Source organism: Electrophorus electricus, chromosome 3 (assembly GCF_013358815.1).
Source record: "Electrophorus electricus isolate fEleEle1 chromosome 3, fEleEle1.pri, whole genome shotgun sequence".
Taxonomy (NCBI): Eukaryota; Metazoa; Chordata; class Actinopteri; order Gymnotiformes; family Gymnotidae; genus Electrophorus; species Electrophorus electricus.
In genome coordinates, this window is record NC_049537.1 from 21,341,405 (window position 1) to 21,364,385 (window position 22,981).

Consider the following 22,981-nt stretch of genomic DNA (forward strand, 5'->3'; position numbering starts at 1 on the left):
ACATATATATATACACACATAACCCACACACACACACACACACACACATATATATATACACACATAACCCACACCCACACACACACACACACACATATATATATACACACATAACCCACACCCACACACACCTACACCTACACACACACACACACACATATATATATACACACATAACCCACACCCACACACACACACACACACATATATATATACACACATAACCCACACCCACACACACCTACACCTACACACACACACACACACATATATATATATATATATATATATATATACATACACACACACAACCCCCCCATGTCTCTCTTTATCCCTCTCGCTATCTCTCTCTCTCACACACACACACACATACACACACACACACACATATATATACACACATAACCCACACACACACACACATTCCCACGTTCAGACACATACACACACACACACATATATACATAACCCCCTGTATCTCTCATTCTCCCTCTCTCTATCTCTCACACACACACACACACACATTCACACGTTCAGACACACACACACACACACACACGCGCGTGCACGTACACACGTGTACTTGAGCACACACACTCGGTCAGCCCTTCCTTCTCCACCTTACAAGCCATCCTCTCTGCCTCATTAGGAATAAAAACACTTTTCACGCATGGCGGCCGAACGTATGCCTCTCGCTTATAGACCTCGCCCCTGTTCTTGACGAGCCGGTCAGAGTGGTTAAAGAGAATGTGTGCGCCGCGTGTCGAGGTCAGCCAAGGACCTCCCGCAGCAATTCCTCATGATAGCAGCGTTCACTCTCTTCCAGGCAGATCGCTTGCATTTTGCTCGTGAACTCCCGGAGTCATGTAGCGCAGCTCTGCCCCCACGCTGGCAGTTCATCCATCTGACGCCTGCCTCAAACTCGGCTCGTAAACCAGGCAGGCGCCCGGGCGGCGGCGGGCAAACCTTTTTACCTCCACTAAATACGGCCCTTTTGGATTAATACAGTTTAACAAATTATAATAACAGGCTTGAGCTGGCATATTTTGAGTTATTTATTTCTGGCACAAACAACTTCATTGCATCAGGAGAATAATGGTGGCATTAGTCAAATTAAAATGCAGCCAAAGGTCAATTACAGAATGGGCCGTAAATCATTCCAGGAGAATACTGGGCAGAATACATTTGGCGCAAGATGAAAGCTCATCCTCTGGGTTATCAAATGTAAGGATTTGCCCAAGCGTTGACTGCAACTCACTTCTATTTAACCACAAAATAGTAACATATCATTACATTCTCACTAAACTCAAACTGCTGTGCTCCTAATTACAGTTTCTTTTCTATGCACGAGCAGAATTGCTACAACTGCTTTTTGTGGAATTGAGATGGTTGCCGTGTATCAAGTTGCGCTGCGCGTTTGGACCCCGGGGGGGTCTGAGCCTCCCTCCCGTCTGTTTTTGAGGTGTAGCGCCGTATATGTGCACATGCAAAGGTGTGCACAACGGTGACCTAATAATCACCTCGGGAGGATAAGATAATTAAAAATGTAAGTAATTTATGCGCCATAAATGCTGAAGGTATATCGCGTTCCCACCCTTCTTGTGTTCTACACTAGAGTGTCTGCTAATGGGTTTGTTTTAATGTCTTTTGCACAGGTCAGCATGCAGTCGTAATCGGCTGTACCTTTAAAGCGACTTTCCATCAATTGGTCAGTTTAATGTCTATGAAATCAGGCCTTTTAGCCTGGCCAAATGGGTAGCGAGGTTCATGTCAGTGTCCGTGATGTTCCACCATCAGACCACGTCTTGTTAAGGCAACCACTCTGCTATTTTTTCTCTGACATCATATATTTATTTACAAATACACCATAGATTGATGTTTTTGTTTTGTTTTTTTTCTTCGAGGTTTCTCCTGATGTGATTTTTGTTCTGTATGTGACGGTGTGTAAGAACACTCAACACCCTTGCACACAGCACATAGAGATATTCCCAAGGTGGAGTAATGATGCTTTTAGATGCTGCCTCCAACGTGCACTTATGTGTCAGGGATTTTGTGATCATGTCCCTTAGTTCAGCCATTGTTCACCTCGTCGATCTGTAGTTCTGCTATAGAGACTGGCTCCACATAAACCTCTCTCCCTCTCGCGCCCTCTCTCTCTCTCTCTCTCTCTCTTTCTCCCTCTCTCTCCCTTCGTATCATCTCTCCCAGTATTAAGAGACATGATGCAGTCTCCCAGCGTGGGGAAAATGGTATCTGCCGAGTGTGATACTCGGCCGTAAGTGTGGTCCGGAGTCGGTCTGCAGACATTTGAGGTTTTCATCCTTCACACAGCGTGTCGTGTGATGTACTCATCGTGTTCTCTCTCTCTCTCTCTCTCTCTCTCTCTCTCTCTCTCTCTCTCATTTTCTTTCCATCTTGTACACATTCCATGTAAGAGCTATAAGTCTCTCAGAGAGTGAAAAACAGAAATCAATACCGCCAGCACAGTAGGCTGCACTGTGGGCCATGTGTATTTTAAATGAGATGAATGATGACACTTAACAGTGGTATTTTCTGTTGTGATAAGGTGGTGCAGCATATTTCCACTGTGATCTTTCCTTGAGAGACTTTGCCTGTTATATTTAAGCACCTGCAACCTTTACTTATCCTTAAACCTTATAAACAACTTAGTTTATTTTTCACTGTTGCTATTTAAATGATATGTTCCTGTATGAAATGATTAGAAAAACGTTGCCTCGATGCAGTTTGTGCATTGTTAATTGTTTCTCTTTTTTCACTCAAATCCATCTGAATTAGTCAAACGGGGCTTATTTGCATACACCATAAATGTTTAGCTGCAGGGTGTGAATTAATAAGTGAGCTTTGCTAATGGATTGTTTAGGTAAAAAAAAAAAAGGGGGAGGGAATAGCAAGAGGAAAAAAAAGATCATCTGAATGAATCGCATAATTGGCTTCTGTGAAAATATCTACCCGCAGCACGGGCACAGTGCTGAGCACACAGTGCACCGGGCAATTAAAGTGCCTGCATGTTTGCACTGAAGACTTGGTGGCCGGCCGCGGTGAACTGTGAGCTTTTAAGGAATAAATACACGTTTGAACTCTTCCGAACCTCTCAGGGCGTCTGTATGATTGCTTTTATATGACTGCTCCTCTCAGGTAATTGAGAGTGTGGGGGGGAGAGAAAAAACACGTGACCTTCGCCAGAGCCTGTTGGCTCGTCTGTTTGTGTCAGACGGGGAACGAGTGGGTGTCGGTGCGGTCCCGGGCACCAGGCACTGGGCGGCGCCCCCCCCCCCCCCTCCCCCGCTCCTTTCCTCCAGATGGGTGAGAGTGGCAGGCGTCTGCTTACTGGCCTTACAGGCCGGCAGACGCAGGCCCCGGAGGTGTTAGAGGGCAGTCTAGCACCTGGCTGGCGCTCCAGAGTGGATTGCACCTCCTGCTTTGGAGAGAGCCCGGAGGATGAGTCAATGAGTGGTGGGGGGGAAGAGGTCAGGGTCCAGGAACCTCTCCTTTGCCTTCAGCTGATCTCCTGGCTAAGCTTTTCATCTTGGTTCATGGTTTCAAGATGTAATTTGCCCCGTAGGTTCCAGATTATCCTCCCCCACCCAATCGAACCCTGCTGTGTCTCTCACTGGCTTTGTTTGCCTCCTCTATGTGGCTAGTGCCCTGGACAGATGCCAGCCGGAGCACATGGCCTCCTCTGACCCCTTGACCCCTTCCCCCTTCCCATTGGCAGCTGCTCGGGGGGGCCTTAGCCCGCCGCGTCTTGCATGGGGTGCCGCACCCATGTGAGCCAGCACAATGCTTTCATCTGTACCCCGACCATCCCAGCAAACAATCACCTCTCTGTGGGCCTCATCACATTCAAGGACTCTTGTCATGGGGCACTAGCCTCCCATTTCTGCTGTTGTTGTTGTCGTTGTTGTTGTTTTTTACACACGACTGCCACAGCGTCAGTCCCCAGAGCGTTTCAAGGACTGTCCAACCCCCTCACACAGACCGCATGTACCGAGAGAGCAGCACTGGGTACTGACTGGCTGGAGTGCCACTGTGCCATTCAGAAACCAAGACCAGATGTGTTTTTTGGGTTCACCCCCGATCCGCCTCCTCCCAGCTGCGTGTGGCAGTTTTTTGGGGGCACTCAGAAGATGCCAAGCGGCTACAGTGGCGCTGCAGGAGGTCCGGAAGCAGAGCCCGAGCCAACCGGGCCTTGCCTGTGCTAGCCTGGGCATCGGCACCAGTCTGGCAGGCACACGTGATTACAACCCCGGAACTTAAAGGAAACGGGAGCGCGTGAAGAAGCAAGCGATTCTGGCCCTCATTTCTGAAATGGTTTGCGCACACGTTACATTCTTTCTTGATCTTCTTTCGCGCTTGCACTTCTAATGGAGAAGGTGAATGCTCAGAAGGGGTTTACATCACCTGCATTGTCATTGTCAGCGCGAAAACATCTTCCCTGTCCAGTCACAGGACTTTGGCTCCTCCAGCCTTAGCTGCTGCACTCCCTTCCCCTGCAGAACGCTGGTGTCAGCCATTACACACATATTACACTTGGCCCCCCGGCAACCAATCCACTCCCCCCCCGCCCACACACACACACACACACACACAAGCTCAGTGGCACAAGTATCTTTCCTTCAGCAATCTGTTCTCTCCCAACAAGAGAACAGGAACCTCTGTGTTTGACTCCCTGCCACCTTCCTCTGGACGGTCCGAGGTGATCCATCGTGCCGTGGGTCGTGGCTCAGTTCGAGTAACCGCTCCTCCAGCAACAGCAGCTTGGGAACTGGGCGCGTGCGATTGGAGTCCGCCCCCAGTCCACGCCCTGGCACAAGCCGGCGGCAGGTAACCCTTTCGACCGCAGTTGAAACGAAACGCTGCCCTCTGTGGGACTGCCCCCGCCAACACCCCAGCATCCCGCCGTGCTCCAATGCGTCTCCTGTATATCCCGCCACTTATGCCAGCGGTGCAGTTCTTTTCTGCCCCTAGACCGCTAAAGTACCACATCGCAAAGAGATAAGACTTTGATGTAGAGTGAAAAAGAATATTAGAATGTTTTAGAGGCCCAGAAATAATGTTTGATATTTTTTTTTTCATTGTTTTATTTTGTTGAAATGGTCTGCTGTTAGTGCCACAGTCTGTGTGACGTTAATGCTTCTATTCCCATTTGCAGCAGCTGTTAGAGGGCTATTAGGATCGGGTGCAAAAGCTCTGGTGCTACGAAAACAACTGCGTATGGTGCTTGTCCTCACTGAGGCAGGGTAATGCCTCGAGTGCCGTAACAGAGTGCACCCAGCTCGTTTGAACCATATGGGCCGTTCGGGAGAAGCGGCGCGTTGGTTAATGGAAGCAAGGGATTTAATTTGCCGCACGTGGACGGCCACCCTCAGCTGCCCACGCCGCCTCCGACGGGTCCCGGCTGAAGGCAGTGGCTGATTTCAGGTCCTGTTCTGGACCCCTTCCCCACCCGTAGCCCCCAGCCGCCCCGACTCTCATCGGCGCGGATACTTGGAGGCAGACCGGCATTGTCCGTAGCGGCGCATCAGAATAGCATGAGCTCGGCAGCCCACGTCAGACACACAGCCCACATCCACTCTATGCTGCTTTCTCTTCTTCTTGTCTTAATTTCTGTCTCTTTTTTCCTCTCTCTCTCTCTCTCTTTCTCTTTCTCTCTCTCTCTCTCTTGTTCCCCAGCTCCGCTGCATCTCTTCAGCCTCATCACCTTTTCTATGTCCTCTGATTTTCCGTTGTTCTTCTTTTCAGCTCTTTTCATCTTTGGTTCTCCTTTCCTGTTCTATCCACTCTTTTGCGCTATCCCTCTTTCTCCATCTGTCCTCCTGATTTTCGCCCTCTCTTTCCCTCATCTCTCCGCAGCCCCTAAGCCCTCTGCTTTCTCAGTTCAAGGGAGCTTTATTGGAATGGCGGAATCAGGTGCAAATTTGCCAGACAAAAAAAAAAAAAAAGTTTGGAAAAGCAGAAAAAGAGTGCAAAAATAGCAATAATGTCTTTAGGTTAAGGATGGCGATAATGGCTCTCATAGTCATAATTAACAAAATAATAGTAAAACGTGACAAGAATTCTCTCTCATTGTCTCTCACTTTCCTTCTCTCTGCCTCTATCTCCCTCTCTCTCTCTCCCACTCTCTCTCTCTGTATCTCAGTCTCTGATGGCAGAACAGCATGTAGATGAGAAGTTTGCTGTAACTTGTCCTATTTTTCCTGAGTGGAAGTGCTTCACTCGGTTGCCTTTAAAGTCATCCAGCTTTGATCTTCTCTTTCTCCTTTTGTTTTGATCCTGCACTGGCTGGCCTTAATATAAATTTAAAGGAAAGAGCTTGTTTTACATAGAATGTGCGGCTGTCTCACCTACATCGTTCAGAAATCACACAGTACTACCTTTCAGTTGAACTTATTTTGGACTTCGGTTGAATTCTTGCCACTGTTGTAGCATACGATCTTTGTCTTTGCATTTCTGTTCACAATTTAATAAACATACGTTCGTCTCTGTTTAATGGAATTGAGACAAGCATATATATATTTTTTATCATTCTTCATGTGCTGTATTGTCTGTGTCAGACACTTTTTATCACTAATAATATACCCAGTGGTGTGTATGTGCGTCCGTTTTTTCTTTGAGCTGAAATCGGAAACGTTGGTTCAGCACACAGGAATCACGCTTTAGATGTGCGTACGTCACAAGACGAACGTCTGTGAGCGTTGCCCCCAGGGCCTGAGCGAGCGTCAGGGGCTTCAGGCCTGTTGCTGCCATACCTGCTGATAGGGCGCTTGAAGCATGGGCCCTGTCCCTGTGAAGACGTCAGTGCGCCGCGCACGCCAGGGTATATCGAGGACGTGTGGCAGCATGCAATTCCAGGCAGCGAGATGCAAGTAAAGAAAACAAGCGCTCTTGAACGGCCTGACTCTCTGCGGTGAAAAACCCGCGGCGGCACCGTGTTGGAGGTGAAAGGTGAGCAATGACATCATGCAGGATGATACGATTACTAGGACCTTGATTTGATCTCCTGCCATCCAGCCGAGCCAATATTCACTGCTTTTGCTCCATTTGTAAGCCTTCAGCTTGGGATCTCAGGACATCTGCGGCGTGGAGGCCGTGCTGCTGTCGGCCCCTGAAGTGAAGGGGTTAAGGGCCATTTGTTTAGCCCAGCAGAGGGGGGAGCGTGAGGCAGGTGTCCTCCTCGCCCAGTCTGGGGGGGGGGGGGTGCTCGTCGTTAGACTCCTGTCCGGAGCGCTCCTGTCCCCGGCCCCTGTCCCCTCCCTCGGCCTGCCAGATGGCTAGCAGCAGCTTGGGTAACAAATGGGGTGGTCCCGAAATGTCCACACCTTCTATCTAAAAAGTGAATTACCACTCTAATATCCAGCTGCTGAGGCGATCAATAAAGCGCCAAGGTACTGATGAGCATGGCCTATCTAAGGGCTTCCTCTCCTCCCTTTCTCTCTCCCTTCATCCCTCTCTCCCGTTATTGCCGTTTTTCCTCTCCTCCCTCTCTCTTTCTCCTCCCAGCCTCTCTCTCTCTTCTGGCTCATCTTTTTTTTTGTTTTCTTCGCTTCTCCACCTTCTGTTCCTCTCTCTTTGCATCTCGCGTTCTCTCTCTCTCTCTCTCTCCTCCTCTCACCATATGATATCCAGACCAGTGGTTTCCGTTTTTAATGGATAAACAGCACTCATGCCCATTCACATTGGTATCATCGGCTGCACGCAGACGCCCTGACATTTCAGCATTCCGTGTCGACGTTCCACTACCCCCTACCCCTACCACTGGTAAATATGTGTTGCCCGAACTGCAATATTCATAAACATAAACAATCCTCCATCTGTTAATGGACGTTTTCGAAATGTCACATCGCGGTTTCTGACAAACACATCCTGCTCACACTCCAAACAAGCCCCCGCGTGCACGTAGAAGGGCCGGGAATAGAAGCTCCCTAATTAGGGCCCCTTTCCCTTTTTTTTGGCAGTGTTCTATGCCAGCACATGCAATTATTTTAATCACAGCAGATTAATTTAGTTCTACCAAATGAGCTTATTTCATGCTCTTGTTACCAGGCGCAGCTCCTTGAGTGACGAGGCCCATCTTCTCAATGGATGGCAACGGTGTGACCTTTTTCACGGAGGGGAGGTCTTGTGTTACGGGGCGTCGTCATCCATTCTCGGCCTGCAGCGGCCACGCTTTTCTGAGGTTCTTGGCATGCCGGTGCCGGAGCTGCCTCTAGGCCTGCCTCAGCCCACCTCGTACGGTCGGTAGCAGGCTCCGACACAGCCCACAATCCCGCTCTTTAAACTTCATTACAATGATGAGCAAGGAGCAGGGTATGGTGAAGGAGATGGGGAATAAAAAAGATCCAGAATAATGTGTGTGGATGATTCTCAGAGTTCTAAAGGACACCTACCAGCAGGCTTTGGGGATGGTGCGATTCTGGCTTCAGTAACCCTTTTTGTAAGGATGGATTTGACCTCAGAGGGGTCCTGGTGCTCGACAAAAGATCTCACCAAGTGAAGACAGCATGATCTCAGCCTTACGCATTTGTGACATGTTTCTAGAATGTGTTAAAGTGGGTGCCATACCTCCAGCCCTCCATCCTCTACACCTTCACACACCCCCACTGTTCATTACAGCAGACACTCCATCTAGGGTCTGTGCCCCTCCTCCTGCTGACTCTCTTGCTGGTGGGATAGTTATTGCTGACTCCCATGGCATGTCAGTCTGATGAGAGAAAAGCATCTCTCGGCGGACAGGCAATTAGAGCCCGCGTGGCGAGCAGGGCCCTCTGTCCACGCTACCTTCCTGTAATTGCTCTCGACAAACAACTGGGACGGCATCAGGGAGTGCAGCGTTCCCGGACCGGCTCGAAATGTTTCCGGAGATGATCCATGGCACGGGTGGTTGCGGACAGAGCTGTTTGGTGGCGGAGCTACTCCAAGCAGCACAGCACGTGGCATTCTCGTTATGCTGGAGTAGGTGGAGGTCCTGCTGTAGCTCCACGCCCAAGGTTTTGGTAAGCGCTTTAGGCGATATGGTGACTTATTTACCAAGTCATCGCTGTCACGTTGGAGGCATTGGACGATATCGGTGCGGAACGCGGGGTTTTCGCTTTTCTGAGACTGATCCGCTCAGGACATTTAACTGCAGGAAAATATGTAGCTGATAGGCGTACAGCTCATTACCAGAGGATGAGTGAAAATGGCTTCGGGGATCTGCAGAGTTTGACGCTTTTTTCTAATCGAGGTATAACTAGCACACCACAGAAGCTTAAACACTTTTACAGAACTGAGATTTAACCTTATATGGCTTTAGTTATAAAGACATTTTTATGTAAGTCTTCCTTGGGGAGAATCTCAGTCCTTGGTGTACTTCTTTTCCAAGTAGAAGTGTAGGTCTTACTCAAGCAAGACAGCAGATTGGCAAAGCAGGGCATTGTGGGTCAAACATTGAATGTTAAATCTCATGCTGGGTATATTACTGGATATATATATATATATACATATACACACACACACACACACACACACACACACACACACACACACACACACATATATATATATATATATATATATATATATATATATATATATATATATATATATATATATATATAAAATCAAAATTGCAGTAAAGTACATAGAGTTTCCAGAGAAACAGAACGTTTCAGACAGAGGTCCATTATCAGTTGTGCAAGCAAAGTTTGGTTGGTCGGCTGGTTGCTTACCTAAGTGGTTGGTTCTGTTTTGCTGCTAACTCTTTTCCTCTTAGTGTTCACTAGTTTTGCTCATACCACAATGCAAAGTGCCAGCCTGAGGGAAACATGGCCAGGGCTTGACTGCAGAAACTCATTTACTGATGGATATTGATGACTGATACCCATATCCTGGTTCTGTTCCTTCCATCTTCCTCCTCTCCACTCGGCCGGCAATGGCATTCAGAGGACAAACTCACCTTTTTTTTTTTTTCCCTGATGGTGAGGAATCAAAGCAGCGTCGCCACCATAGTGTGAGCGAACTGCATGCCCTGTGGCCCTTCACCACATCACGCTCTCTTTCAGAGGTCGCTGCGAGTTCGTGGAAGGTTCCTTCCCTCAGGGTAATTTGTTGCACAAGACCCCATCAAGCAGTACGCTGAGTGTTATAGCTAAGGCCATTTCCATGGTGTCATGGGTCCTCGAATATCATCTTTGTTGCTATTTTTGGCATTTATTTCAAGCCTCTGCTAGACTCTCATCTGACAGTCATTAAAGAAAGTCCTCTTCTCCAAGCCAGAGGCAGCTGGCTGAAACAGCACTCAAGTTTTAGCTGGAAGCCACCAAAAGAGTTTAGATAAGTTCATTTTGTGCTGCCTTGGTTTCTAAGCGAGAATAGGACAAGGGAACAGTGTTTGGCATTGTTTTGTGCATCTCTAAGGGCAGCTTAGATAGGCAAAGACAAAGCAGCCTAGTCCATTTTGGTTCTGTTTTTCAGGTCCCTGTTTTTATGCAGAGCTCTTTTGTTCATGCAAACTAAGTATAATAGCACTGACCATTTAAATACCATCTTGAGCAGCAGAATTACTAATGGCCACATTTTCCTTGAATACACAGCAATACAGATTGGTCATTTCCCATCCATTATTCCATTAATTGCTTTTACTTTCCATAATGGTGATGACTCAGGTTGGACTGCTTCATTTGGCTTTTTTTTTTTTTTTTAGCTAATTAGTAATAATTGTTTCAAATTTGATTATTTTATCGATTTTATCATCAGTACAGTATTTTTTTTTCCATGGGCTGCTCCCACAACCCTCGTTGTGGATGTCGGACGTTATTTTTGTAGGCCTCTTCCCAATCAATGCGTCGGGGAACAAGGTGCCGGACTGATCTCCAACGACCAAACCCCCCCCCCCGCTGGGAATTCAAACCCCATCACCCTGCCATACTCCCTGCGACCCACCCCACCCTGCCAGACAGCAGCAGGAGGCCAGGCATGCTCTTTATTTAGCCTTCATCTGTCTCCGCCTGGACACAAACGCCAGGACGCCTACTGCGCTGCATGTTCATGTTCCATGCTTGCCACTTGTTGGGTGTAGAAGTGACCCTATGGCGTATCTCTGACCTGTCGTGTTTTTTTCCCTTCCTTTACCCTGCCGGTTTGTCTCAGGTATTTTTATTCCCAGCTGAGTGTTTAATGCAATCTGAACTTAATGATTTATTATTTGTCGCTAATCTAATCTGTCCTTCACTGTTCTGATTTGCCATTCGGGCTGCGAGATTTGGTTTTGCCTGACCATTACATCCGACTTGACGGTGCAGGAAAAAACGCACGAGATGCAAGACCTGCCCTTCGGCCGGCGGAGGGAAAGGCTCTGTCACCGCCGGACCGAGATTAGTGCCACCAGGCCTGGTGTGGGCAAGCCTTCAACAAACCCTGAGCCATTGATCTGGGTTTTACGGGTGAATTAAAAGCACTTTATCACGTCTCCTACGCTCTCTCCCCTCCTGCTGCGGAGCACGGGCTGACTGATCTCAGCGGGGAGACATAATAACGTTGCTGACACAGAGCCTTCTGGTGACTCACTTTTACTCAACAGAGCCGAGGACCAAATCTGACAAACACTGAAGAGGTGCTTTTGTTTTCATGGTAATGGTGTCAAGTGTTTCCTCGGCTAACACTTTCTGTCTCGTTGAGGGTATTGTTCTTCTCGTTGTTGTTATTGTTGTTTGTTTGTACTCTACTAAAATTTTCCGACCGAGCGCACAGCTAACCGCATGAACAGCATAAAGGCCTGCGGCCCTGTGAGTAGAAACGTTAGCTGACTGTTCATTGGAGCAAGTTTACCAGGCTGTGACTCCTATGACTCATGAGTCTGATTTAGCCGTGCATGTGTTTGGCAGGAGAGCCAGGTAGGAGCTGTTCTTTTTTTCACTTTTTGATTCTGGTTATTCGTAATGAGCCTAATGGACTCGTGAGCCGCTACTGATTTCTTAGTTCTTCTCTAATTGAACCTAAGCATTCCATCGTTATTTAAGGATGCTCCTGGGCACCCGTTACTATATATCAGGGTCCTTGACTGTCCATCAATTAATCCTACCTGCTTGCTTGAGCTAATTGGCGAATCTGGCAGGTTGAGGCAAAATCCCCGGGAAGACTTTTACACGGTGAACCTGGACTGTCCACATCTGTGTGGGACTGTCGTGTTGTGAGAGCCCTGACGAATTCGCTTCTACCGCTCCATTCCTCTAACGCTCACTGGGGCATCACATCCACTTCACACATCCGCTCCTTTGGATCAGTCGAGACCGGCAGGCACAAATGCAATACAGGGACAGACAGAGTCTCATCCCTTGTTTGTGAAATTTATACCAGGCCGAGCTAAGCGGGAGACAGTCGGCTTCTGCTTATTATGGAGCCCTTGTGCTGCCGCAAACGAAGTTCCCCGGGGCCCCCCGAATAAAACGGCGTGAATGTGGTGTCGCAGGATGTTAAGCAAAGCTTTTAAGTTGATTACTCATCAAACAAGACAAAACCTTGACAAATAGTGGAGTAGATTTATTTCTTTCTCGAATGAAGTGTGAACGTATACCCTCTCCAAATGTTCAGAGGTGATCATGAACAGACGACAACTGTAAATAAAGAATTAGCTTGACAGAAAACATAAGGGCAAAATATTTAGAGACCCCCGCCGAGCAGCAAATTCGGCCTAAAACGCCAAAGTGAGCGCATGAGTTCTGGCTTGATTGGAATATTCCAGAGTGCTTTGCATTTGACCTACATTGTTAAATCAGTCAGAGTTAGTGGTATTACACTCGCTAAGCCAGAAATACATCATTAAAATGCTTTTTCTCTTGCTTGGCTTACACGAGACAAAGAGCAAAGAACTAATGCTTCCATGCACATAGGCCGCGGGGCAGACGCAATGCCGCCAGGGTGGTTGGGTGCGTCTAAAACCTTTTTCTCTCTTCCCCGCCCGCAGGACACGGACCTGATCATGACCTTCAACATCTCCATGCACCGCTCCTGGTGGATGGAGAACGGGCCCGGCTGCAAGGTCACCCCAGTGACCCCCCCGCCCTCGTGGGCTCCGGAGGACCACCGCTACATCAGCATCGCCGGCTGTGCGTTGGAGTACCAGTACGTGGAGGTGGCACACAGCTCCGTGCAGATCGTCCTAGCCGTGAGTGTCCCCATCCCTCACCCCCGCCCTGCCCCCAGACCCACCCGCTCCACTCCCCCTGCCTCCCGCAAACCCAGGTGCCTCGTTTCGAGAGGACTGAAAGCAGTGCATGGAGCACCCGGGTTAGAAACCGCTTTCGAACGCTCCGTTTCTTGCCAGCGATGCGTTCACAGGCCCCGCTTGGACCACGGACAAACGGAGGACGTGTTCTCACCTCCAAACCAATTCCCTCTGGGGAAAAAAATCCCTTTTTTTTTTACCCCCTTCACATATTGTAATGTGTTACAAGACCAGGCCTAACCAATCCTCAGGAGCTTTTTCCATTTCATGCTATTTACAAAGTCAGCGTGGGAGCTGAGAGGGCGTGCGAGATGACGTTGAGATTCACACTCCAGGCAGCGGTTTATTAATAGGAACCTGTCGTGTTCCTTACCTCTGAGTGTCCAATCTCCTTCATTCACTCATGATACCTGCCTCCAGTCCTCCTGCACTCAGCAGCTGTTATTCGCACCCGAACCCTTCGCATCCCCATTTTCGCGTCCCACCACGCCTCTCGCCTCCACCTCCCCCGGCGTCCGATTGGCCGCCGCATCATGCCATGAGTTGCTCTGTGATCGTTTGTCGCAGCACGGGCGCGCTTCTGCTCCCAGTCGGACCGCATTAAAATGCGAGGAGGCCCGGGCTTCTGTTGGCTGTAGCGTGCTTTAATACGCCAGCCGTGAGCGCGTCAGAGGCCGGTGGGGGGACTTTACCACTGCCGCCCATAAACAGCCGTACCTGCACACAGCCAGGCGGGAGCTGTGTTCGGCTGGTATTTATAGCTTGTGCTGCTCGAACAGCTAATGGCCCTGCAGAGATCTTATATCAGAAGATAGCGGAGGAGAAAAGCAGCTTCTTGCCTGCGTGAGCGCTCAGACTGAGAGCCTGTTGGGAGCTTTTAGTGGTTTCGCGGGCCGCATCCCCTGGGATAAGAATAAGCTGTGTGTGTGCGTGTGTGTGCGCGTGTGCATGTGTGTGTGTGTGTTAATGCATATGGCTGTGCACATTTGTCAGTGCATGTCTGTGTGAATGTCTGAGTGAATGTGTACATGCATACGTGGATGTGTGTGTGTATATGTAACTGAACGCGTATATGTGTGTGTATAAGCATGTATGTGTGTGTGTGTGTGTGTGCACATGGAGGTGACTGAATATGCATGTGTACATGCATGAGTGTATGTGTAAGTGTGAGTATATACATGTGAGTGTGGGTAAGTGTGTGCGTGATCTCACTATATGCCAGCGTTCGGAGGTACACAGCCCTGCGCGTTCCGAGGTAGACGGCCCTGCGCGTTCCGAGGTAGACGGCCCTGCGCGTACCGAGGCAGGCGGCCCTGCGCGTTCCGAGGCAGGCGGCCCTGTGCGTTCCGAGGTAGGCGGCCCTGTGCGTTCCGAGGTAGGCGGCCTTGCGCGTTCCGAGGTAGACGCCCCTGCGCGTTCCGAGGTAGACGCCCCTGCGCGTTCCGAGGTAGGCGGCCCTGCGCGTTCCGAGGTAGGCGGCCCTGCGCGTTCTGAGGTAGACGGCCCTACGTGTTCCGAGGTACGTGGCCCTGCGCATTCCGAGGTAGACGGCCCCGTGTGTCTCTAGTGCGCCTTTAACTCTCAGCCCTTCCTGGTAATTACAGTGCTGGGGCTCCCAGCCCGCGCACCACCAAGCCCGCCAAGCACCCCCCCCCCCTTTCACAGCAGCTTAATGTATGCCATGTAATTAGGGGAATGAAACATGTTTATAAAACAGATCTGTGTGTTGTGCTATGGAAATGATAATGTGGAAGCTCCCATCTTTCCCTGGGGAGAGTCGGTCCTCTGTGCCTGGATGAGAGGCCTGAACCGTTCTCTGCACCACAGTTTCAACAGCTCGGTTCTCGGTCTTCTCCCGAACACCTGCGCACGGCCCACACGTAGGCACTTGCTCGTCCGCTTAACACTCTCTCACAAACGATGAAACGCCCATTACACCACCATTATACAGTTGGGAAAATTGTACTGGTTACTGATTTGTCCATACCTAGGAAATGAACTACTTGCAGGTGACACAGACAATACTGTACTCCTTACTGCCATTCGCGAATGCTTTTCAGTTCCATGTACCCGTTTGGAAGGTTTCTGTAGGGATCTGTTTCTTCAGAAGTAATAATGGCTGAATCAGTTTCAAGACACTAACCTTGGAAATGGCTTCAGTTATTCCGAAGCCTCCCATCAATAAGTTATTAAGTTATGTTCGCTGTCAAATCTCCAAATATAAAAAGGGGCACAGCTGTTGCACCTTGTAATTTGCGTTCCCATCCTGTTGCCTGCAGAATGGAACGCAGGTGTGTGCCCTCGGGTTTCCTCAGCACATTTGGATGAGAGAATAAGGCTTCTGCTTAGAGTTTGTCATGTAAGAACTGGCCAGAGTTATTGCCCAATAACATTTATCCTCCCAAACACCAACCTGTTCCGCTGGGCTGACGTAAGAGAGCTCCTGCTGGCAGGATCAATATGACAGTGATTGAATTAAGTTCTTTGTGAAACATTGAAAGGGACAAGGCACTCGTGTGTGTGCACGCGCGTGTGTGTGTGTGTGTGTGTGTGTGTGTGTGTGTGTGTGTACACGTGTGTGTGTGTGCGCGCGAAAGTCTGTGGGCTCCAAATCTGTGGTGGGAGAGTGAAGCCCCTACAGTGAAGAGTGAAGCCCCTGGTGCTGTTTAAAATGCAGGCTTAGTCTTTTTTGTTGAAATTTACAGTTTTGCTTGCTGGAAGAATTTGGCTGAGAGCTTGTGGGAGCAGTATACACTTACGGATTGATGATGCTGATTTTCCCTTGGTTTGTTTGTGTGTGCGTGCGTGCACGTGCGCATATGTGTGTGTGTGTGTGTGTGTGTGTGTGTGTCTCTGTGTGTGTAATTTAATCAACAGTCATTTCATGAGAGCTTACCCCTAATGCCTTTCCTTTTAGAATCAGCCAGATAACGAAACAGTTGTATCATGATATATTTTTAAGAATCAAAAACTTTATTTCCTTGTCTTTATAAGACCAGATGTCAAGGCTCAAGGGTGTGTTTTTAAGGTGTGGTGCAAGCATGTAGCCACCAGCTGCCACCCATGTCAGGTCCTGCTCCACACAGGAACCACAGGCATCAGATATCTAAATAGCAAAAATAAAAAACAGTTCGTAGATTAAACATTCTCAATATCTTTAAGAAGAGCTAGCTAATGACATGTTTAGTTAAATTGGGCATGTAGGAGCCAAGAGCAACATGGACTGGGTCCCCAAAGGCTGATATAGAAAACCACCGGCCTAGATGAGACCTCCGAGATGTCAAAGGTGTATTTCCAATGTTCCCTCCCTAGTGACTCTTTCACCTCAAAACATCTTCCTCTTCCAGTGCCCCTTAAACACCCAGCACCTTGATTCGAGCTCTTCGTCTAAGTGGTGATCTGAGAAGAGCTAGGAATTGATTTTCCCAATGCCTTCGGAAACCCATTAAGATGACAGCTTCTCTGCAAGTGGCTTTGTTTGGTAAGGGAGGTCACGATGAAGCAGCTCAGGATTTAGCTGCAGCACGAGGCAGCACAGTCGCCTGGCCTGGCCCGGCCTGGCCCCGCCCCGCCCTGCCTCACAGTCTCTCACGGGCTAAACCAGGGACTGCATGTGTTCCATCAAATGCATAGGCAGCGGTGTCACGCCTTTGACCCACAAGTGATTAGACCCGGAATGACTGCCTTTTGTTTCCTTGTGTGGGGAATGAGGGTGCTGAGAAGAAAAAAACAGCTCATTTATTATCTTGTTTTTGACCAATGAATAAGTGGCTGCTTGATCAACAGACAATCTCTCCCCCCTTTCTCTCTCTCTCTCTCTCTCTCTCTCTCTCTCTCTCTCTCTCTCTCTCTCTCGCTCTCTCTCCCCCTGTCTTTCTGAAGCACCCAACTGATCTACAAATTTCGGTTGTCTCTTCTTTCGTTAGCGGGCAGTCACCTGACAGCATACAAAGTGCTCAAGTAATAATTTCTTATCTCATTTTTATTAATGACTATAACCCCTGAGGTTAATTCATTGCGCTGCTACGGGGAGAGACAGGCCGCAGCGAAGGGAACTTTTGCGTGTCGTACCCCGACGATAGCTCGATCCTTTTTCTCCACCGCCTCCACTGACGCGCGGAAAGATAATTACAGGGATCACAGAGGGAACGTCTGGGGCGGCTCCGCCGTGTTCCCCCTCTGACCCGCCCCCACCGCGCAGTGGGCGGGCCATGATGGAGGCCCCGCCCCACAGCCGTTGCTTTTTCCCCAGCAGAGCAGCAGCGCAGCACCCTCGGTTAATGAGGTTCTGCCGCGGCTCGCGATGGATACGAAGGCCCGGGCTATTCATTTCCACGCAGCTCAGACATTAGTGAGGCTGCACGCATCATTACGCCACGAGGAAGCGTCAGGCCGAAAGTAATTAAACAGAGCTGCATGATAATAGGAAGCCCACCGAGCGAGCTGATGTAGGAATCCGACTATGATCTTTTTGTGATAATCTCTCTCTTTTCTCTTCCCGACGCTCGATCTTGCTCTCTTGCTCTTTTTCTCCCTCTGTCTCTCCCTCTTGTTTCTCTCTCCTTTTCTCTCTCTCTCTATCTCTCTCTCTCTTTCTATTCACTCTTTTTCTGTCTTCTCTGTCTCCTCTTTCTCTCTTTCTTTTGCTTTGTCATTTGGGCAGAGCTCTTATGAATCTCAGCGTCGTAATCCCAAGCTGCTCGGGAGAAGATGACCTCAGGGTCAGCCTTACACAGGCCTTATCAGCTCCTGCTGCCACAAAGTCCCAGCGTCACAACTGAATATGCAAGCAGAACAAGCCAATGTCCTCTCTGATAGGAGACACACACACACACACGCACACACACACACCCAGCCATTAAATGTCCCCATCCCCAAGGGCGGACGTACAGACGGGACCATCCTGCCCCCATCATGGCAGCGTTTGGGAGCGTCTTCGGTTCCGGTCTGCCGACAGTGTCGGTTGCCAAATCCCACGCTGAGTGATGTTTGGATAGCGGTGTTCTGAGAGCTGTGGGACCCCTTCGCTGTTCCGCTCGGCGTAACCCGACCACAGCTGCTGCCCTCCACCCCACCAGCTCGGGGAGTCATTAACACGTTAATTTACTTGGGGGGGGGGGGGGTTTTCGGAAGGAATTCGGCGGAACTCCTGCATCCGCTGACGCTGTCTTGCTGTTACCACTAGTAATGAGCAGTGCATTGTGGGTTAGCAAGGGAGAGAGATGGAGGTGCATTGTGGGATTGCCTGGGGAGAGACAGAGAGAGGGGGCGGAGGCAGAGGCAGTCGGACCGTTAACGCTTTCCCCCCGAGTGACCCGTGCCAGGGCTCTCTTCGCCTCCTGCCTCGTGCACTCGTGAGATCTGAGCGTGTTGCTATGCACCAGTGTCCGCGGTCTGACCGCATTACGCTGCCCTAACCATCCGGGCAGGAAATGGGACCCGCACCAAAAACGAGAGGCCTCCACTGCTCAGAAAACAAACGGACTGTAATATCCTCCCTCTGTGCGGTTCTGCCGAGCGGCTGCCTCTTGCTCGTCTGCGCCAGCCTGCCCCCCAGGCACAGAGCGCTGTTCCCGGGCAGATTTCTCCTTCGCACCGAGCCGGAGCGAAGGGAGAATGCGCCGGCAGCCGGCGTCTACCCCCTGTGCCTCCCCTCCCACCCTCCTTCTCTCTCCCTCTTTTTTCCTCTCTCTTGCTTTCCCTTTTTCGCTTTCCTCTTTTTCTCTCCCTCGTGCACACACCTCTCTGCAGCGAGAGGCGGGGGCCCTTCCTATGCCTGGATGCGCCAGCAAATGAGCTGAGTCCAGGAGCAGCAGTGCTGTATCCAAGCCTAGCGCTCCGCCTGGGCCCCTGCACGCCGGGCTGGGACAGGAGCTTCCATTAGCTGAGCCTTGTTAAAGCATCTTAGCCATCACAGCCAGTGAAGAACTCCGCTGCTTCAAAGAAAAGACCTAAAAAGAGGCTTTTACTTAAGCTTTTTGGAGTAATATGGAAGCCTGTTAAGTACATTTCTGTACAAGCAACTCAGAAGAGTCGCTATATTGAGATACACTGAGTTGCCAAAGCATTAGGTAGATTATAGGCTACCAGTCCTGTTTTGGTCAGTTCTGTGTACTCTGTATACTTTTTGCCTTGCTGTGGCAGGTGATATATATAAATTTACATTTACAGCATTTAGCACTTATAAAAGTGCTTTGTAATTTCCTCATAGAAAACATCCTAGCCAGTAGAGTAGGTTAGAGTCCAATATACCAATGATCTAGAATACTGTAGAAATACAGGGATCAGTGCTGATACCTAGAAGTACAAAATACATAAGCTCTATCTGTGACATTCAGAGGCTTAAGCACGACACAGGGACGAGACACGTTGAAACAGACATAGTTTCAAACACGATAAGACAGACTTTTATACACACGCAACAATGACACACATCAAGGATCAGGTGTGAAACATGAGAGGGCGTGGCAATACAGACGAACACACACACACACACAGAGACATTTGGGGGGGAGGGGCCGTACCGTGACAGTGCCCCAACCCACCCCCCCCCCCCCACACACACACACACAACGGCACAACTCCTGGTGCGCCAGCCTATCAGGCAGCGGCCCCGAGACCAACAGAAAGGGGCAAGGCAAGGGGACCAGACAACCCACCATGGGCCAGCGCGAGCAGGACTGCAGGGGGAGGACAGGGACCAGGGACGCACACACGGACGCACACACGGAACAAAGCAATCGGTACATTCAACATAATCGGGACAGGCACGGTGACAGGGACAGGCACGTGAACAACACACAAAGGATTGTGTGTTCCAGTCCGGAAAAGGAGGAAGGAAGTCCCCCAGCCAGTCCCCCAGTCATCGGCTGGGTCGGAGACCGACCAGCCTCGGGGGGGTTGTCCTTCGCCGTCTTTGGTAGCGGCGGCTGTTCTGCTTTTGGCGCATGCGCCTCGGGAAGCGCACCGGATATATCGTCTGCTTCTGGTGCAGGCACTGGTGCCGCTGCCTTTTTGCCTCTACGAGGCTTAGGCATAGGCGCATGCACCCTGGGGCTCTTCGCCTTAGGGGGCGGAGTGTCCTCCTCTGGCGACAACACCTCCTTCCAAGTCACCCGGGGCAGCTCGCTTGCTCCAGGGCGGCGTGCCCTGGGCAGAGCCTTGGGAGCTGGGGGCTCGTCGTTCTCGGAGCCGGTAATGTCGCTTTGAGAGGGAAGATCTCCATGAGGGACCTCCTCCACCTCCATTGCAGGGTCCTCCTCACGAACGGACCCCCTGTCCGACCGCAGACTGACGTCGCTGTACTCCCCACACTCCACATAGCCTTTATATTCTTCCAGGTAGGGGTCGTAGGACCCAGTGGAGTCCACCTCTGAGTGCCGGTTCTCGTAGTCCAGCTGGTCTCCGTAGGACCCAGCGGAGTCCACCTCCGAGTGATGGTTCTCGTAGTCCGGCTGGTCTCTGTAGGACTCAGCAGACAATGACACACAACAAGGAACAGGTGTGAAACACGAGAGGGCGTGGCAATACAGACAAACACACACACACACACGGAGACGTTTGGGGGGGCGGGGGGGTACCGTGACACTATTTTCAACAATGATAAGTGCAATAAACAATAAGTGCTAGAGTTTGTTAGTCAACATCAGTGTAATAAGCAATACTCTACAATAAGCACTAATTTAGTTAGTCAATAAAGCAGCAGGGTATATATTGTGTGCAGATATACGTTAACGAACATATATATTTATTTCTCAGTCTCTTTATTAGAATACAACCAGAAAATACAGGAATTTTGAATGCAGTTTAAAAACCATTTATAGGCTACAGTGGCAAGTGTTTAGTGTGACCTCCCATATACATGAACAACAGCAGAAAAATCTAAAGAACTCTGGGACGTGCTGAAAGAAGCCTGGTATAATATACCAGTCCCCCATAAAAGTTCCAGATGTGTTTGGTGGCTAATGAGGTTGTGCTAAATACTGTCATTTGCCTGTAGAAGCCATTTTGTTTTGAAAATTTTGTTCATTTTGTTTCGTGTACATATTTCCTGTATTTTCAGTTTGTATGTTAATAAAGAGACTGAGAAATAATTATATGTGGTCATTATACCATTGCTAAAACTAATGGTGGCCTAAGACCTTTGCAGAGTAATATATATTTCTCTTTTTTTTAAATGTACATAGACCCCCCCCAGGTACACCTATACTGTAGGTGTCATATTCTACAAAAATAGTTATTCAGTGTATTCAGACTATAATTCAATAATTAATATTAATAATATTAGTTATTCAGTTATGCTATTAAGATGGAAATCTTTGTTTGCCCCTGTCGGTTACCAGTAGGTGTCAGCTGCCATGACAGGGTAGCACATTGTATGCTAAGCAGAAATCTCGACTAGTTCACTGTCAAAACTGCTTTGTGTTCATCCTTTGGCCTCCAGCAGGTCCAGCAAGGCCTGCGGACGTGATCCTCTCTGTAGGAGAAAACAGTGTCACTCTCTCTCACACACACACACACACACACACACACACACAGCTCTCAACAGGCTGCCATGGCCTAGGGTCTGCCCATACACCCCTAATGAATGAGCCCATTACAGTCCAGCTCTGCTGATGAGCTTTTGAGAGCATTTTTAAATGGCAATCGTAATCAATCAGGGCTTGTTTAATTACAGTATGTCATGGCAGTACTGCCGGGTGCTCTTGATCGTGAGTATGTAATTGTTTGGAGAAAAGCTTAGTCCTGGGTCCATTAGACCACAGATGAAAGCATTCGGCCATGCTCCGTGTTAATCACGCCCCCCACCCCTCCAAAAGAGTCTTGTACCAAATTTACTTTATTAACAGTCCCGCTCTGATGGGTTTTATGTACACTTTCCTGTGTTTAGAGTGTTGATGGAATGGTCGGATTTGCATAGACGCCGGTGTGTAAACAGCTCTCGCCGAGCTCACGGGCCGAGGACGCGCCGAGTGAGACGCTCCTCTCCCCGCTCCGTGTGCTACTTCTCCTCAGCCGAGCTCTCTTTCATGTGCCTCCCCGAGCTGAGCACGAACCTGCCTCTCCAACCTCCCCCAACCCTCACCCCCAAACCTCATTTTGGCTCCCATTGTTCTGAGCTATGTGTGGCAGTGATAAGAAAATGAAGGTATTGGACATCTTCAAAGAGATCTTGGAGGAAAATGGCTCCTCTGTCAAAGAAAGAAGACAAACATTGAAGCAATTTGGATGAAATCATTGCGAGAAGGCTGAGAAAACACCACCTGAGAGAGAACGAGACAATCCTGTAGCACTAAAAGGAGGAACTCCAATAGAAGTGTCTACACTTCTTCTATTAATATTAGAAAAAAAAACGAAACTGTACCAGCAGTAGAAAAACCATTGTCCAGTTATCAAAGGAGAGCTTTACCATTATAATGAGAAATGTTATGCTCTTAGAGGAGTATTTACTCTTGGTGTCATATTTGCCTTTGATAGTCTTAACTTGTATAAAAGCTTTAATCGGTCCATGTTAGTTTGTTTGAGCGCAGGTCTGACAAATTCCACAGTACCTTCCACGCCTCATTTATCATTATGCAGAAAATCACTCACCACCACCCCTGTATGGAAAACAATTTCTTACACTGTCACTCTGTGACTAGTGCACAGCGTGCGCGAGGAGGAGAAGGTATCAGTTTTGACAGGTCCCTGCACCCCAGAGGGAAGAGAATCAGTTGGCCCCATTACATGTCAGTCCCCACAGACACGCATTGGCAAGCC

At 49.2% G+C, this 22,981-nt stretch overlaps 1 protein-coding gene across 3 annotated transcripts in view; it reads left to right on the forward strand.

The window, feature by feature from the left end:
* The window catches only part of nkain2 (sodium/potassium transporting ATPase interacting 2), a 97,970-nt gene that overhangs the window by 56,650 nt on the left and 18,339 nt on the right, over window positions 1-22,981 (forward strand). For all 3 annotated transcript variants that reach the window (XM_035524321.1, XM_035524320.1, XM_035524322.1), the window contains one exon: window positions 12,962-13,162. In XM_035524321.1, the coding sequence (XP_035380214.1) occupies window positions 12,962-13,162 (201 nt within the window). The remainder of the gene's footprint in view (window positions 1-12,961; window positions 13,163-22,981) is intronic.